Below are 16,165 nucleotides of genomic sequence, written 5' to 3'. Positions count from 1 at the left end.
CAATGGACAAATCACTGTCAAAATGCTTTTTAGACATTAAAAGAAAAACTATCAATTGCACCCATTCTTCGTGGACCAAACTGGTCTCTGCTATTTCATATTTCAACTGATGCATCTGATACTGCGATAGGTGTATCACTTGGGCAGAGAGAGAACCTGCTCAATTATGCAATATATTTCATAAGCAAGAATTGAACACTTGCAAAATTGAATTATACAGTGATAGAAAAAGAAATGTTAGTTGTAGTACATGCAATAAATAAATTTAGTCATTACATAACAGGATACCAAGTATTTATTCATACAGATCATTCAACAATAAAATACTTGATGAATAAATCTATCACAAACGGGAGAATAACAAGATGATCACTGTTAATGCAAGAATTTAACATTACAATTCAAGATAAACCAGGTAAAGAAAATCAAGTGATTGACTTTCTTTCACGAATACATTCACCCAATGATTCAAATCCAGTTTTAGATAACTTTATAGATGAACATTTGTTTGCAATAGCAATAAAAACACCATGGTTTGCACACATAGCAAATTATCTATTTTCTGAGAAATTTCCAACACAGTTCTCAAAGAAATAAAAACAAAAAATCATTAAAGAAAGTTCTAGATATAGTTGGGTAAATGGCGATTTGTTTTATATTGGTTCAGATTTAATAATAAGAAAATGTGTGAGAGAAGATTAGATATTAGAAATCCTGAAAGCATGTCATGATGAACCATGTGGTGGTCATTTTGCAGACGAACGAACAACTTACAAGATGCTGCAATTAGGCTACCACTGGCCAGCAATCTTCAAAGATTCCAAGGCATATGTCAAGCAATGTGACAATGGCCAAAGAATAGGGAGACCAGTGGTATCAGATGAGATGCCACTCAAACCAAAAGTTTTAATAGAAATTTCCAACACAGTTCTCAAAGAAATAAAAACAAAAAATTATTAAAGAAAGTTCTAGATGTAGTTGGGTAAATGGCGATTTGTTTTATATTGGTTCAGATTTAATAATAAGAAAATGTGTGAGAGAAGATGAGATATTAGAAATCCTGAAAGCATGTCATGATGAACCATGTGGTGGTCATTTTGCAGACGAACGAACAACTTACAAAATGCTGCAATTAGGCTACCACTGGCCAACAATATTCAAAGATTCCAAGGCATATGTCAAGCAATGTGACAATGGCCAAAGAATAGGGAGACCAGTAGTATCAGATGAGATGCCACACAAACGAAAAGTTTTAATAGAACCATTTGAGTAATGGGCTCTAGATTTTGTGGGACCAATAAATCTTCCATCAAATGGCAAGAGGTACATCTTGGTATGTACAGATTATGTCACTAAATGGGTGGAGGCAAAGGCAGTCACAAAAGCAACAGAAAACACAGTAGTCACCTTCCTCTTTGAAGAATATTTGTAAGATATGGTGTTCCAAGACAGATTGTAACCAACCAAGGAGCACAGTTTACTTCAAAACTTGATCGGGATCTTACAGAAAAATATAAGATAAAGCACCTGAAGTCTACACCGTATCGTCCTCAGGAAAATGGACAAGTGGAAGCAACAAACAAAGTCTTAGAGAACATAATGACCAAAACAGTGCAGTTGAGTAGAAAGGATTGGTCAGAAAAACTAAGGGACACACTATGGGCATCCGGAATCACATGTAAAAACAAAATTGGATTTAGTCCATATCAGTTAGTGTATGGAAAAGAGGTCTTACTGCCCATAGAATTTCAGATACACACATATAAATTGGCAGCGGAACTAGGACTAGAACTGTCTGAAGCACAGCAGCAGCAGATAATGGGATTAAATCAACTAGATGAACATTGCCATCAGGCAATAGAACACACAACGTTGGTACATCAGCAACGAATGAAATGGGACGACAGATTTATCAAGAACAAGACATTCAGGAAAGGAGACTGGACACTACTGTGCGACTCCAAATTCAAAGATTTCAAGGCCAAATTCACAACACACTGGTTATGGCTATATGAGATAGATAAAATATTTGATAATGGAGCTGTTCAAATCAAGACAATTGACCAGGAGTCTACATCATTTTTGGTAAATGGACATAGGCTCAAAGTTTACAACAGGCCTATTGACAACGAAGAATTCATGAAACAACTGATACAAGGAACAGAACTGGAAAGAATGGCACAACAGACCTAACCATCTTCCAGAGCTAAAAAAATAAATAAAAAAAATAAAAATAAAAATAATAAAATAAATAAATAAATAAATAAATAAAACAGTTTGCTAGTGAAAACTAGGAAACTGGTGCCAAGCAAACAATAATTCATAGAGAAAAACCAACATGTTTTGGACTGTATGAATTTACACTTTCTTGTTCCATTATTCTCACAACTTTGAGTTGCAGGAAATTCTCTATACAAGCATTACTTGAGGACAAGTCAAATGACAAGCAAGGGGTAATGTCGCACATGAAATTGAGTTGTGCAGCGGAATTGATGACGAAACTTGTATTGTTCACAGTTGGGACCTGAAACAATGGCAGAGGGACCTGAAATATTAGCAGAAACATGTACATCTTGCATAAAAGTGTGCATGGCAGAGGGACCTAAAATATTAGGAGAAACATGTACATATTGCATAAACGTGTGCATGACAGTTGGGACTTGAGTTATGAAATAATTGCAGAGGGACTTGTTAATGCCTCGAAAATCGCTGCAACAACATTGGGGAAACCACCCGGTCCGGACCTTAGTACAGCCCTTTTTCCATTTGGAATAGTGGCTCCGACTGGGGATAATGGTACCAGTTTCCCAAAAACTATAAGTGAACGGGATGGATGAGCGACTTATAGACTATGCTAGTGATAAGCGAATAACTAAAACTATCGGCAAGAATATAATAACTATAATATACCCCGGGGACTTATCGATCTCTAAAGTGTAGCGTTTGATGGTCTGTGCTTTTAGACATGCATATAGATGACTCCGTCTCTAAGACATAGATATTAAATCATTCAAGACTGCTGTGCATAAATAGTTACACAAAGCGATAACAACGAAATTACTACACTTTATCATTTATATCATTGTTACATGCATGATTAAAGAAAAAGGCAAATCGCAAAACATCCAATAGTGGAATGAGATAGGGATTTGTTGTTACAGCGCATACATATATTCAACAATAGCAAGAATAATTGCATAACAATTCACATAAAAGGAATGAATACAGATACAGATAGAAGTACCATATAAGCTGCTTAACACCCCCATATATCAATCGCTATGTCGCAGTTCTTCATTCAACTCAGAAAACATCCCCATAAAGAAGCTTTCTTGTAAAATTAAGAACCATTGGTCGAGTTTCATAAAAGAATATAGGCTGAAGCACAGTAGTGCAAACCTCAGTCTTTAAGTCTATTACAAAATTTTACGACCCTTTCCAAAACAATGAAAGGGTCTATAAATACTAGTCTAATTAAATATCTACAAAACGGAAATCCTATTAAGCTGGTATCAATAACTATTGATCTTGATTTGTCTGGCGATCTGGCAAGCGGGAGGGTGATTCATTGAGTCGGCTGCTTTCCTTTGAATCTGAGCTGATTTATGGCAAGCATTGGCTCAACTTCAGGGGGTTTGTTGAGGCGTGAACTGAGCTGTGCAGCGTAGGTGGCATCTTGAATGTCGGGGATTATACACCCGATTGCATCTGTAAGGCACTTTAGGGCAGATCTCTGTGTATGTGGCTTGATTAAAAAGAGCCAATATGCATCTAAGGTTAAACTTCTAACTCCAGCGATTAATCTTCCTTTTTCCTCCAATTCCGGGTAGCATGTTTGCTCCAATGTATTTGTAGTTGTCATTTTTCCCGGTGTACATTGAGAAATCATATTGGCCAAGTAAAGAGTGTTATTAACTAGATCCACTAGATTGTTGGCGGTTGATTTACATCTTGAAGCCGCCCTTTCTGCTTTCATTACTTGAGTGTGCCATTCTGTGAAAAGTATATCTTTGTATGTCTCTACGATCCTGGGCAAATTTGCTGCTTTTCCTACATCAGTATCTTGCCAGTCAAGATATGCTGTAATGGCCTCGTCCGCTTGATCTAGTTCAGTCCTGGCCTTTTCTACCTGCTGATTAATCGATGTAGTTAATTCACACAGTGGCTCAGTTTGAGCGATCTGATGACATAAGAGTTTGACCTGAGATAACAACACATTGTTTATCGATAATGCCTCTGATTTAAACTCTGTTACCTGTGACGCGCCTTTTATCTTTTCTAGTTGCGATGACATTTGAGCAATTTGCTCATCTTTTGTCTTTATCATTTGTTCATTCGCTGCTCGTGAAAAGTATATCTTTGTATGTCTCTACGATCCTGGGCAAATTTGCTGCTTTTCCTACATCAGTATCTTGCCAGTCAAGATATGCTGTAATGGCCTCGTCCGCTTGATCTAGTTCAGTCCTGGCCTTTTCTACCTGCTGATTAATCGATGTAGTTAATTCACACAGTGGCTCAGCTTGAGCGATCTGATGACATAAGAGTTTGACCTGAGATAACAACACATTGTTTATCGATAATGCCTCTGATTTAAACTCTGTTACCTGTGACGCGCCTTTTATCTTTTCTAGTTGCGATGACATTTGAGCAATTTGCTCATCTTTTGTCTTTATCATTTGTTCATTCGCTGCTCTCAAATTTTCCAATGCCTCTGACAATTCTTTTTGCTTCTGGATCGCATTCTGATCGATCCTTTGCCTTTCCGCTTGCAACTGCTGGGTCAATTGATTGTTCTCTTCCTGTTGCGCTAGCAACTGTTCTTCCGCTTGCGCTGCCCTTTGCTTTGTATCAGCCAATTCCGCCTGTAACGCAAAGATTTCTTGGTCTTTATTCTTCAATAGAAGGCTCACCTCCGATGCTTTGTCAATTGTTGCCGCCGAATAGGCGCCCGCATACTGTGATAGCTTTGTTAAGTCGTCGGAGGGGTCTAATTCCTCCTTCCATACTACATTACCCGTGACAGTTTGTTCTGGGAAGTTAGAAGGTTGATCAATCCTTCGTCTCTTCCTTGATCGCTTTACAACTGCTCTGTGCCTTGGGCTGTAGAAAACATCCAATGGTGGAATATCTTCTATCTGTAGAATAATCTGGTCGGAGGGGTCTTTTGGAATAACTTCAACCTCCTTAGAACTTGGTGGGCCGCTGGCTCCGCTTAGAACCTAAGGAGAGGTAACATCCTGTGTATCAGTTGTTTTGGAGGTGTCCGTTTCCTTTGAACCTTCCTTTCCACTGATAATAAAGTCAAATTGCTTCCACTGTTGAAGCAATTCGGGATCGAAGGTGGTTTGTTTCTGCTTTTCGGATTGGGACTCGCTCCGTTCTTTTTCCTGCTCTTTTCTCTGCTGCTCCTCTTTTTCTCTCCTTTGTTTTTCTTCATATTCCTTTTTCTGCCTATCTGCCAGTTCTTTTTTCTGTTTCTCCTCTTGTTCCCTCTTCTGCCGTTCCTCTACCTCTTTCTTCTTTTTCTCTTCTTGTTCCATTTGGGCTCTCTGCTGTCTTTCAGCTTGTTGCTTCTTCTGCCTCTCCTCCTTTTCCTTTTTTTGCCTTTCCTCCTGTTCCTTTAACTGTTCCCGAACAGGCCCGCTTGATGATGTCGCTAGGGTTGATGCCAGTGAATACAGAGGCAGAGTTTGCAACCTCTGTTCTCTGAGTTTATTGAACTCAGTTAATCCTTCCATCATTATATCGCATCCTAGCGAGTTCTTTGGCATGACCTATTGATTCGGCGGCAACGAACAGGTCATCAAACAGATCTTCCTGATGCTCAAACCTTGGTAATTTTGCCTGTTCTAATGCAGTGTAAGCATTTTTATATGGATCAAATGGTCTGTTTGGAATTGTGGCCAGAGTTAAACACTGAAGCTTCATGGCTTCCTTTTCTGCATGTTTAAGATCATGCAGAGTATAAACACCACATCTGAAGGGAAAAGATGGCCATCCCTTCTTCTTTTCTCTTTTGAGAGTCTGTGTAGTACTCTCAGCCATGATTTGATATGCAATTTCCCTTGCTAGCAGCTTATCTGGAACATATAGATGGAGAACATGTGGGTCGGCTTCACTGCTGAAAACTCTGATATATGTGAAATTTTCTTCTCCAAACCAACTTGCTACTGCTGGTAAATCAAAGGAAGCTTGATAGGAAATTTTTGGAATGGGTTTATCAAAAATGGAATAGTAAATGGGCACCATGAAACCATTACAGATTTGATACAGGTGGTGTTTATCAAAAGATTTCCACAACTTTTGGTGATATATATGAATGGGTGAAGGGTCCTGTACAGTGCACCTCCACCCGAGAACAGGAAATTCGGAATTAAAACAAAGGGTGCCTAAATATATGCACTATAGTAGAACGGGGGCATTTTCCTTTCTGAAACAACAGTCTGAGATCTAAAATCACGAATAGCTACTGCTAATTTATCCGACAGAATTGTTGCCCAATCCATTATTAAACCGAAATGGGTTTATCAAAAATGGAATAGTAAATGGGCACCATGAAACCATTACATATTTGATACAGGTGGTGTTTATAAGAAGATTTCCACAACTTTTGGTGATATATATGAATGGGTGAAGGGTCCTGTACAGTCCACCTCCACCCGAGAACAGGAAATTCGGAATTAAAACAAAGGGTGTCTAAAATATATGCACTATAGTAGAACGGGGGCATTTTCCTTTCTGAAACAACAGTCTGAGATCTAAAATCACGAACAGCTACTGCTAATTTATCCGACAGAATTGTTGCCCAATCCATAATTAAACCGTTTACTGCCGCCTCCATTAGAGGAACCATTTCAATGGTAAAATTGGCAGAATCATGCAAACCCCACAGCCTACACATCATTATCCCCGCATAACAATAAGGAGAAGCCAAAGAATCGACCGAGTACTTACCGGAGGATTCGTGCTTGTGCTTGTTGGGATTTTGCCTCCACTCCGTGATTGGTTCAGATTCAATCTCATTCTCGCTCGCAAACTTCTCCAAGAAGGCCTTGTTATATATTTTTTCCGGCTCAGGCAAATGATACATTTGCCTTAGGTCGTCTGGCTTGAATGATCCGAAAATCCTCCCATCTCTCGTATTAAAAGTTCTGTCCATGATGGGAATTTCTTCAATTGCCCATCGCACAACGTCTGTGTATGGGAGGATTTGCTCCCTGGCCGCGATTCTGTGAAGGAATGAATCGGCGAAATCTTTGAGAGTGCAATCAGATTTTCGGAGCAAATCCACGCTAGCCTCTACCACTGTTTTTTCTGGTTGCTCAGCCTCAATTAGGTTGTAAGTGCATTGCCAGGTAACTCTGGTGAGCCCCGTGCATGTAGTATCGGATATTAGGCCCTTTTTCTTGTTTGCAGATGCTTGTCCTGCAACTGGTGTTGCGGAAGCACTTGCAGTCTTCTTGGACTTCTTTCCCATCTTCTCAGGCTTAGCTTCTATGAGTGAATTCTGCGCAAAGAGGCAACTGAGCGTAATACAAAGAGATAGCGATAAAAAGCTCTTAAGTGATACATCACATATGAATAGATGCGTAAATACAGGTTTTGGCTTTTAAAATGGGCGCGGATACAATCCGTAAAAGATTTTAGGACATGATCTTATTAATTAGCCGTTTTCAATCAATCATTCCTTAAATGTCCATTATATCGTTATTTGGGTGAACGATTCACTCAAGCATGCAATGGACGTTTTGGCAGTTGGGCACAGGTGACTGATTGCGTAAGCGATCGAGCTTTTAATACAAAGAAATCGAGCCATCCCATCACTTTAACGGCTTTACATTGAAAACGGTACTTTATCGGATCGTATCGGGGTATGATTAGTGTGCTTTAATGGTGTGTATCGGATACCACCGATCGCCGAATGCGATATCGCATCGGCGAAAAGCTTTGAGCGCAATAAGACTTGGGTGAGATGGTCGACGATACCGGATTCCCGATTGCGCATCGCATCGGGACAAGTCTTTGGGAACATCACAACTGTTGTAGCGTGTCGCCGATCGCCGAATGCGCATCACGTCGGGACTATTGGCATGGGGCATTATAACATGAGCATGGAGTATCGCCGATCGCCGAATGCGCCGAATGCGCATCGGCGGAAAGCTTAGGGGTGCTAAATTATAATTCATGTGTCATTGCGATATGCGATCTTGCGATCGCTTTATCGCAATGACAAAGCATTACTTGATTTCTTTTAATGGGTTTGTCCGAAAGCTTTATAAAGTGCAATTATTCGATTAATGAATTTCTTTCGGACCATAAAAGCATTGATACCAATTAAAGGTAAAAAGGGACCCATTTCATAATGTTTAAAAATGTTGTACAGAACAACTGTCCAACAACCAGCAATTCAAAAACCAGAACCAATGAGGAATGTAGAACAAGAAGCAGAAATAAATTCTATCTTTCAATCTATCTATAAGACATTTGATCAAAAGACTTCATTCAGCTTGACATCATCCGATATTATCAAGGAAGTACAAGTATAGTAAGTACACAATTTTGTTCTTGTAAATTCAATTTTCTATTTTTTATTTTTTAGTCTTTGTGAAAATAGAGATTAGTACCTGAAGTATATATTTCCCATTACCTCCACCCGTTATCCTAAGTATCATCTTACATTTATGCATATCTTATATTTATTTCCTAGTCATAACCTTGTACATATTATATTCATTTCATATTCATAACCTTAAACCTATATCCCTAAGTATTTTTTCTCAAAGCAAAAAGGGATCAAAAGAGAATGCAACATGATGGTATCTGCACAAATAATTCAAACATTAGACATGGAGATAATTTTAAACATGACCTAGGGGTCATTTTAAAATTATGAGAAATATTTAAATAAGGGGTTATATGCGCATTTTGAAAGGAAATACAAAAAGGAAATGTATTAAACATAACATTTTTGCGCGCTTAACAAAAGTGAAACAATGAAATGATATTAGGCAAGGAATATATTTATACGAGCTTGCAACCATTGAAATAATATGATTTCACAGTATATGGTTCATATTATAATGAGATTGAAGTCGTGGGTAGGGGCATGAATGTAAACGGAGTTATGATGCACACGAAACATCATAAACTTGCATGGCTGATGCGTTCAAATAATTCAACGGATGATGTGTTGGCAGGGCTGTAAACAGTATAGAAGGACAACCACGACCCGCATACAGACAAGCTCGAATTTAAATCATGGAAATAGTTAGGGCATAACAATGAAACGGTAGGTGAAGTCGGGATTACAATCACCGCATTTTTTGTAGGAACTGCCTGTCATCTAAACGTTTATATATCTGTTTATGCCACCAGTCAGCACGCTAAGACATTGAAACAAAGCTTGAGGAGATATGGGTAATGTGGAGCGCCATTAAATCAGTGCACGAGTCCAGCAGGTAGCCAGGTAAATGCCGAAAAATCACCATGATTTCAGAAGGTTATAAATGCAAGGTTTAGATAAACAAACAACGAAATTAATGGAATAGGGAATAAACAGTTATGCATTGCCAAAAAAGGGTCTGTTCATAAGTGTTAATTGCATAAACTAAGGTTTTGAATAAGAATGGAGCACGTAATTTGTGTAAAACAAACAGTTAATTACACTTATGCGTGTAATCAAACAGTTCAATCAAATCCTAGTTTGATGCATGAAAATGTGTAATTAAAACAGAGTATTTGGGTTTGTATTGCGCATTTTTAATGCACAAATAGAGCAGGGGTTTGTATGAGCTATTGAACGATGAACATATGAGTTTTTTTATGGTGCTGTTATAACCAGGGCAGAGTTGAAAACAAAAAAAATTTCGGTTATATACAGCGCTGAAGATTAGGTTTGCATGATAATTTGTACAAAGAACATTGAATCAAAAATTGTGCTAATGGAATCTTGGTTTGCATGGTGAATTGTACAGAGAGCAGAGAAAAAATGTCTTGAGATTCAATTAAGAAACAAAATTATGATATGATTATTTTGTTTTCTTATGTATTTATTTTTCAAACAGAGTATAATTCTTTTTACAGAGATATATAAGGCAGAATGTTTGGACACAACAGGGGATTAAAAAAGACTGTGTTGCTGCAAAAAGAAAAAAAACAGAGGCCAAAGTAGATTGAATTAAGTTGTTGAACAAGGCAGGTAAGCTTCTCTGACTTAAAAAATTTATTTTACGAAACAATATTTGTTATTTGTCATTACAAAAGATGAAGTTAATGACAACAGAGGCTTACATTCAATGGTTTACAGAAACAATGACAACAAGGATAGAGCCAAAGTTTCAAATAGAAAACTGGAAAAAAGAAACCATAGAGAAGCTATATCAAGCAGGACTGATAGGATTTTTGCAGAGATTTAGTGGCCACAGTGAAGAAGTAACGAGAGAATTTATAAACAATTACAACTAATAACAAACAAGAGTAGGAAATGTAATAATTACCGTGACTCCGGGATTCTTTTCACAAGCACTGGACCTCCTGATGATAGGAGAGAATTATCATAAAGGTTTGTATTTCAAGGAGAAAGCGTGGACTTTCTTCCTTGAAAAGAATAGAAAATGAACTTTTGATGGTACCAAAGGTATACTAAGGGAATGGTTCAATGAACCATGGGGCGAATTGGTTCTAGTTATACAAAAATTCCTTACATGTGATAGGGGATATAGTGCTGCCCATCTATATCACATTTGACTTCTACAACATATTAAGGGGGAAGATAAAATTAATCTGCCATACTTTCTCTTTAGAAGCCTCCTAAAGATGATAGAGTCAGTAAAACATGAACATAAGCCTAGAGAAGCACAAATTTATCACTAGCGGTTGATAAAAATCTTGGTTGAATATCAAGTAAGATCACAAGGGATGATTTGGAGAGAATTCATGAGTCGAAACCAATTCAATGAACAGGTCAATGAGGGACAGAACAAGGTAGAGCAGGAAACCAGGGGGATGATGAGTTCACCTTTCTATCCCAGGACTAGAGCTAAAAAGCAAAATAATACAGTCATGCATAAAAATGAAGTGTCCATCATGTCCATTCCTAGAAGGTTTAGAAACAAAAGTCGAACTGAGATAAATATCAAAGAAAAATAAGTTCAGATAGTAGACACGTTCAATAGAAAAACAAGTAGAGGATGATACTGAAAATGAAGCATTGTTGAGAGATTCTTATTATGATGATGCAACAGCAGTATCATTAATCAAAACTACACAATAGCTTGAAAAGGAAATAAACTTGGGCAAGATTAAGGAGTCAACAGACCAACTAGAAATCAGCGAAATCTTGGAAAAACATTTAAAAAAAGAAAACAAAGCAAACAAAAAGAATCATGCTAGATTGATTAAAGAAAATGAAAGATTAAATGAAGAAATAAGAAGATTGAAAAGAAAGAATAATCTGTTTTCCAAACAAGCATCCAAATGGCTAAAAGAGAAGAACATGTGGAAGGCTAAGTATGAGAAGCAGAAAGTTAAGGCCACTTTATATACAGAAAATGACATGATACAGGTATGGACTATTTGATAAGAGCAGTACAATAGGAAGCATCAGAGATAGGAACTGCATCTACAACATGGATCAGGGGATCAAAAAGGAATAAGCAAGCATGAGGACATGCTTGATGATCAGCCAGGGGGAGATGTTGGCCCTCAATTTTGGTTTATTTTTGCTAAATGAAACTTACTTAATCCATATATTTTCCATTTATTTTCCACTATATCCATCCCATTTTAATGTATTTCATGTATATTTAGGTATTTAATTTTATTTTTTCAAATTATAAAGTTTTTTAGAAAATTTTATTTCAAATCTAAATTTTGACAGATTCAGAAATTCCCGTAGTAGCTATATAGATGACATGTTTGCAGGGCACTTGGGCACGAGTTTGATGCATGGATGGACAGCTTGAGAACTAGGACTGAGCTAACTCCACTTGGTTCGATCAGAACAAGTTTTATTAGGCCCATTTAAAGCTAGTCAACCATGACTAGTCACTAAGAAAATCTATAGAAATAGAGCAGTTTTGAGATTTTATGGGTTTGACCATATTTCTTGGGATGGATTTGATGAATCCAATTTAGATAGGTGAATATGAGTAGATATATTTGTTATAAAGATTATAGATCAGTTTGTTTCACAAGACTCCTATTTAAAGCCAAGACTTTGATGACTTAAGTAGTGTCTTTTGTATAATTTCATGTTGAGACATTTTGGAGTTGAAAGCTAATTTGAAGAGCTTGTTTCATTACTATTTCACTGTTTAATAATGTGGATGTGTCACAACAGTTTAAGCTTCTGATATCAATATTCAAGTGTGCAAAGCAAGGGTGGAGGGCTTCCATTCCAAGCTAAGTACACTTCTTTGTCTAGACTAGTTTAATTTTCCATTATCTGGTTATTTTAAACTTGTTTACATACTTTGTTTCAGATTGGTTTATGGTTAATGTGTGATGATTTATTTCATTAAATCTTAGTTTGTTCATCACTTTAGTAAGACGAAATAACAAAATGTTCAAGTTGAGCACTCATTCTGTTAATTTGGTGAATTGTAACTAGTTTTTTTTTTTATTACATGCAAACATATTTTTTTTAATGTATTTTCAGTGTTCAATTGATAGTATTATGGTAAATGAATTATGATGAAAAATACCAAAGGTCTCTTAAATTAAGAGCCTCCTTTCATTGATGATTTGTCCATCTTAAGCTATTAGTTTCTAATTTCTTTTCATCAAGTAATAATTGAGGAAGAATTGGACTTCTTAAGCTAAGAACCATTCATTACTATTTCATTGTTTAATAATGTGGATGTGTCACTGAAGTTTAAGCTTCTGATATCAATCTTCAAGTGTGCAAAGCAAGGGTGGAGGGTCTCCATTCCAAGCTAAGTACACTTCTTTGTCTAGACTAGTTTAATTTTCCATTATTTGGTTATTTTAGAACTTGTTTACATATTTTATTTCAGATTGGTTTATGGTTAATGTGATGATTTATTTCATTAAATCTCGGTTTGTTCATCACTTTAGTAAGACGGGATAACAAAATGTTCAAGTTGAGCACTTATTTTGTTAATTTGGTGAATTGTAACTAGTTTTTTTTTTGATTACATGCAAGCAGGTTTTTTTATGCATTTTCAATGTTCAATTGATAGCATTATGGTAAATGAATTATGATGAAAAATACCAAAGGTCTCTTAAGTTAAGAGCATCCTTTCATTGATGATTTATCCATCTTAAGCTATTAGTTTGTAATTTCTTTTCATCAAGTAATAATTGAGGAAGAATTGGACCTCTTAAGTTAAGAGCCATTTCAGCTTTCCCTCTTTACAAAGCGAATTGGAAATTGTTAATGTAAGTTATATTTGTAATACCCACTTCTTTAGTTTTTGAAAAACTTGTCTTTCAAGCTTGATTACATCTGATATTCATATATAATGGACTTGCCTTCAAATATTACCAATCCGGATTGATAAAGAATATTTGTGTTAATTTGTGTGAATAAATTAGCTCAACAGATATTATTAAAAAAAAAAAAATCAAACGGATTGCATTTTATTTCCTATGCAAACTCAACTTTCCGTCTCTGCGCTGTGAATTTACGATTTATTTTTTTACCAACAATTTAACTCCAGCACTCAAACATTTCATAGCTGAGTCATTGAATTCGCTTAGCAACAATGCAACTCGAGTTCTGTTTTGGATCACATAGGCTACGTGTTTATCCTACTCAATGTTCTGAGTTCATGCAAACAAAATTTATGAATCAGCTCTTTGTGGAAGATGCACAAAAGTTTATCTCCTGTTATCCCTTAGTTTCATTAACTTCACTGTTTGTACATTTGATTTTTGCATCTATAAACCTTTGTTTAGCTGAAGTCATGGCGATTTTTTTGGGCATATCTGGCTGCTTGTAGAAGGATTGCGAATGCTGGACTCGTGGACTGCTTAGTTGCGATCCATATTACCCTTATCTCGTTCAATCTCTGTTTTTAACGCCTTAGCTTGTTGACTGGTGGCATAAACAGAGAAATAGTTATTTAAATGACAGGCAGTTCTTAACAAAAAGTGATCATAATCCCGACTTTATCTCTGCGATCTTCTTCAAAATAGAAGCAAATCAAATTTCGTCTTACTTGAAATTTCCTATGAGATTCCGGGCAACAATCTGGCGCTATCTCCATTGATTTATCTTACTTATATCTCCATAGACTCGGCTATTTTTATCCTTATCTCCTCTGTCAAAATGTTTTAACGCTTTTCAATCCTCTTGCTACTATTCACTTGAGCTCTCAAGGGCGATGATGGCAGACAAATGCATTTAGCAAATGGCAGAATGTTTTTCAGAGGGTGCAGAGGTTTCATTTTTGTTTGTGAGAGGTTTTGTTTCTCGATCGTTTTCCAATTTTTACCATGCTTTGACTAATAAGCCGTAAGCAAATCTTATTGGATGATGCCTCCGTGGCTGTCCTTTGACGAGTTGCCACCTACCGTTGCATTATTATGCTTTAGGTTGCTTTCATCATTCAAATTCCCATTTAATTACAGGTTTGTCTTCATGCGGGCCGTGGCCATCCTTCTATATGCCAACGTACCAATCGTGGCCATCTTCTATATGCCAACACACCATCCTTTGGACTGTTGATTGTATCAGCCACTGCCATCTTTGCCATTCAAGTTTATTACTCTCTGCGTTGGGTTTCATCATAACTTTGTTTGCATTCTCACCACTACCCATGACTTCATTACATATATGAACCATATACGTTGAAATCATTTTGATTTAATGGTTTCCATATGCGCATGTTAATTATATCCCCATCTCTTTACGTTATGATATCATTGCATATTTCCTTTATGCGCACAAAGTTTTTGTACTTAGAGCATTTCCCTCTTGTATTTCTTTGCAACATATTTTATAATGCGCATATATTTCTTTGTTTACACAATATATCTTATAATTTTAAAATGACCACTTAGGTCATGTTTAAAATTATCTCCATGTACTAATGTTTGATTCATTTGTGCAGGGTCCATCTTGTTACATTCGGTTTAATCATTTTTTGTTTTGAGGAAAAATACTTAGGTGTATAGGCTTAGGATTAAGGGATGAAATGATTATAGGATGTCTTTAGATTATGGAATGTAAGGGTTATAAGATGTACATAATTAAAAGATGATACTTAAGATAGTGGGTAGAGGTAATGAAATGGATAGAAAATATATACTTCAAGTACTAATTTTAATTTTAACAAAGTCTAAAAATTTTTACAAAAATTTGAATTTAAAAGAGCAAAATTGTGCACTTACTATACTTGTACTCCTCTGATAGTATTGGATGAATGCTGTTGTTCTTTAACAATATTCATGAAGTTGTCTTGATCGAATATCGTAGATAGATAGACACATAGAGCTTATTTATGCTTCATGTTCTACGTTCTTCATTGATTTTGGTCCATTGTTTGTTGATGTCGTTCAAGGCCCTTTGCAATTGATTCATAATAACTCAGGGCCCTTTTGTCATGTACATCTTTATGCAATATTTACATGTTTTTGCTAATATTTCATGTCCTAGCTACTATTGATTTCAAAAATATTTCAGGGCCCAACTGCTAACAATACAAGTTATGTCGTCAATTCAATTGCACAATTAAGTTTCTTTTGCGACCTTCCCCCTTGCTGATGGGAAGACTTGTCCTCAAGTCTTGTTTATTTTGAAGGATGATCCCTAGAAAATCAATCTAAAGAAATGGTAAAACAAAATAGAGAATTCATATTGGCCAAGGTTGTTGGTTTTCTTATATGAATTCGAGTTTGTATTGTGTCACTTTCGTGGATTCTCACAACCAAACTCTTTTTTTTTTTTTTTTTTTTTTATCTTTTTCTATTTTTCTTTTCTTTTCTGAATGGAGGTGGAGTGTAATGGATTAAGGAAGTATGAAAAACTTATAAAAATAGGTTATATTGAAGTCATGATTTAGTAGTAAATGAAGAGATAATAAGTTTGGACTTAAACATGCATGGTCGCGGAGCTTAAAATACAATATGGATAATGGATGAAATCATGAGCAATTTGGCTTATGAAAGGCTTCATTGTGACTTGACATGATACAGAACT

General features: G+C 36.3%; 1 protein-coding gene across 1 annotated transcript; it reads left to right on the top strand.

Moving 5' to 3' along the window:
- Positions 1-1,599: 1,599 nt before the first annotated feature.
- Positions 1,600-2,193, top strand: LOC149202217 (uncharacterized). Its single transcript, XM_089401521.1, has one exon. The coding sequence runs from the start codon at positions 1,600-1,602 to the stop codon at positions 2,191-2,193; it is 594 nt and encodes a 197-aa protein (XP_089257647.1).
- Positions 2,194-16,165: the final 13,972 nt, after the last annotated feature.

This window comes from Pinus tabuliformis, chromosome 2_1, assembly GCF_031772625.1.
Source record: "Pinus tabuliformis cultivar Carrire ecotype Pingquan chromosome 2_1, CPIR1, whole genome shotgun sequence".
Taxonomy (NCBI): Eukaryota; Viridiplantae; Streptophyta; class Pinopsida; order Pinales; family Pinaceae; genus Pinus; species Pinus tabuliformis.
This window is presented reverse-complemented; position numbering and strand designations above follow the sequence as displayed.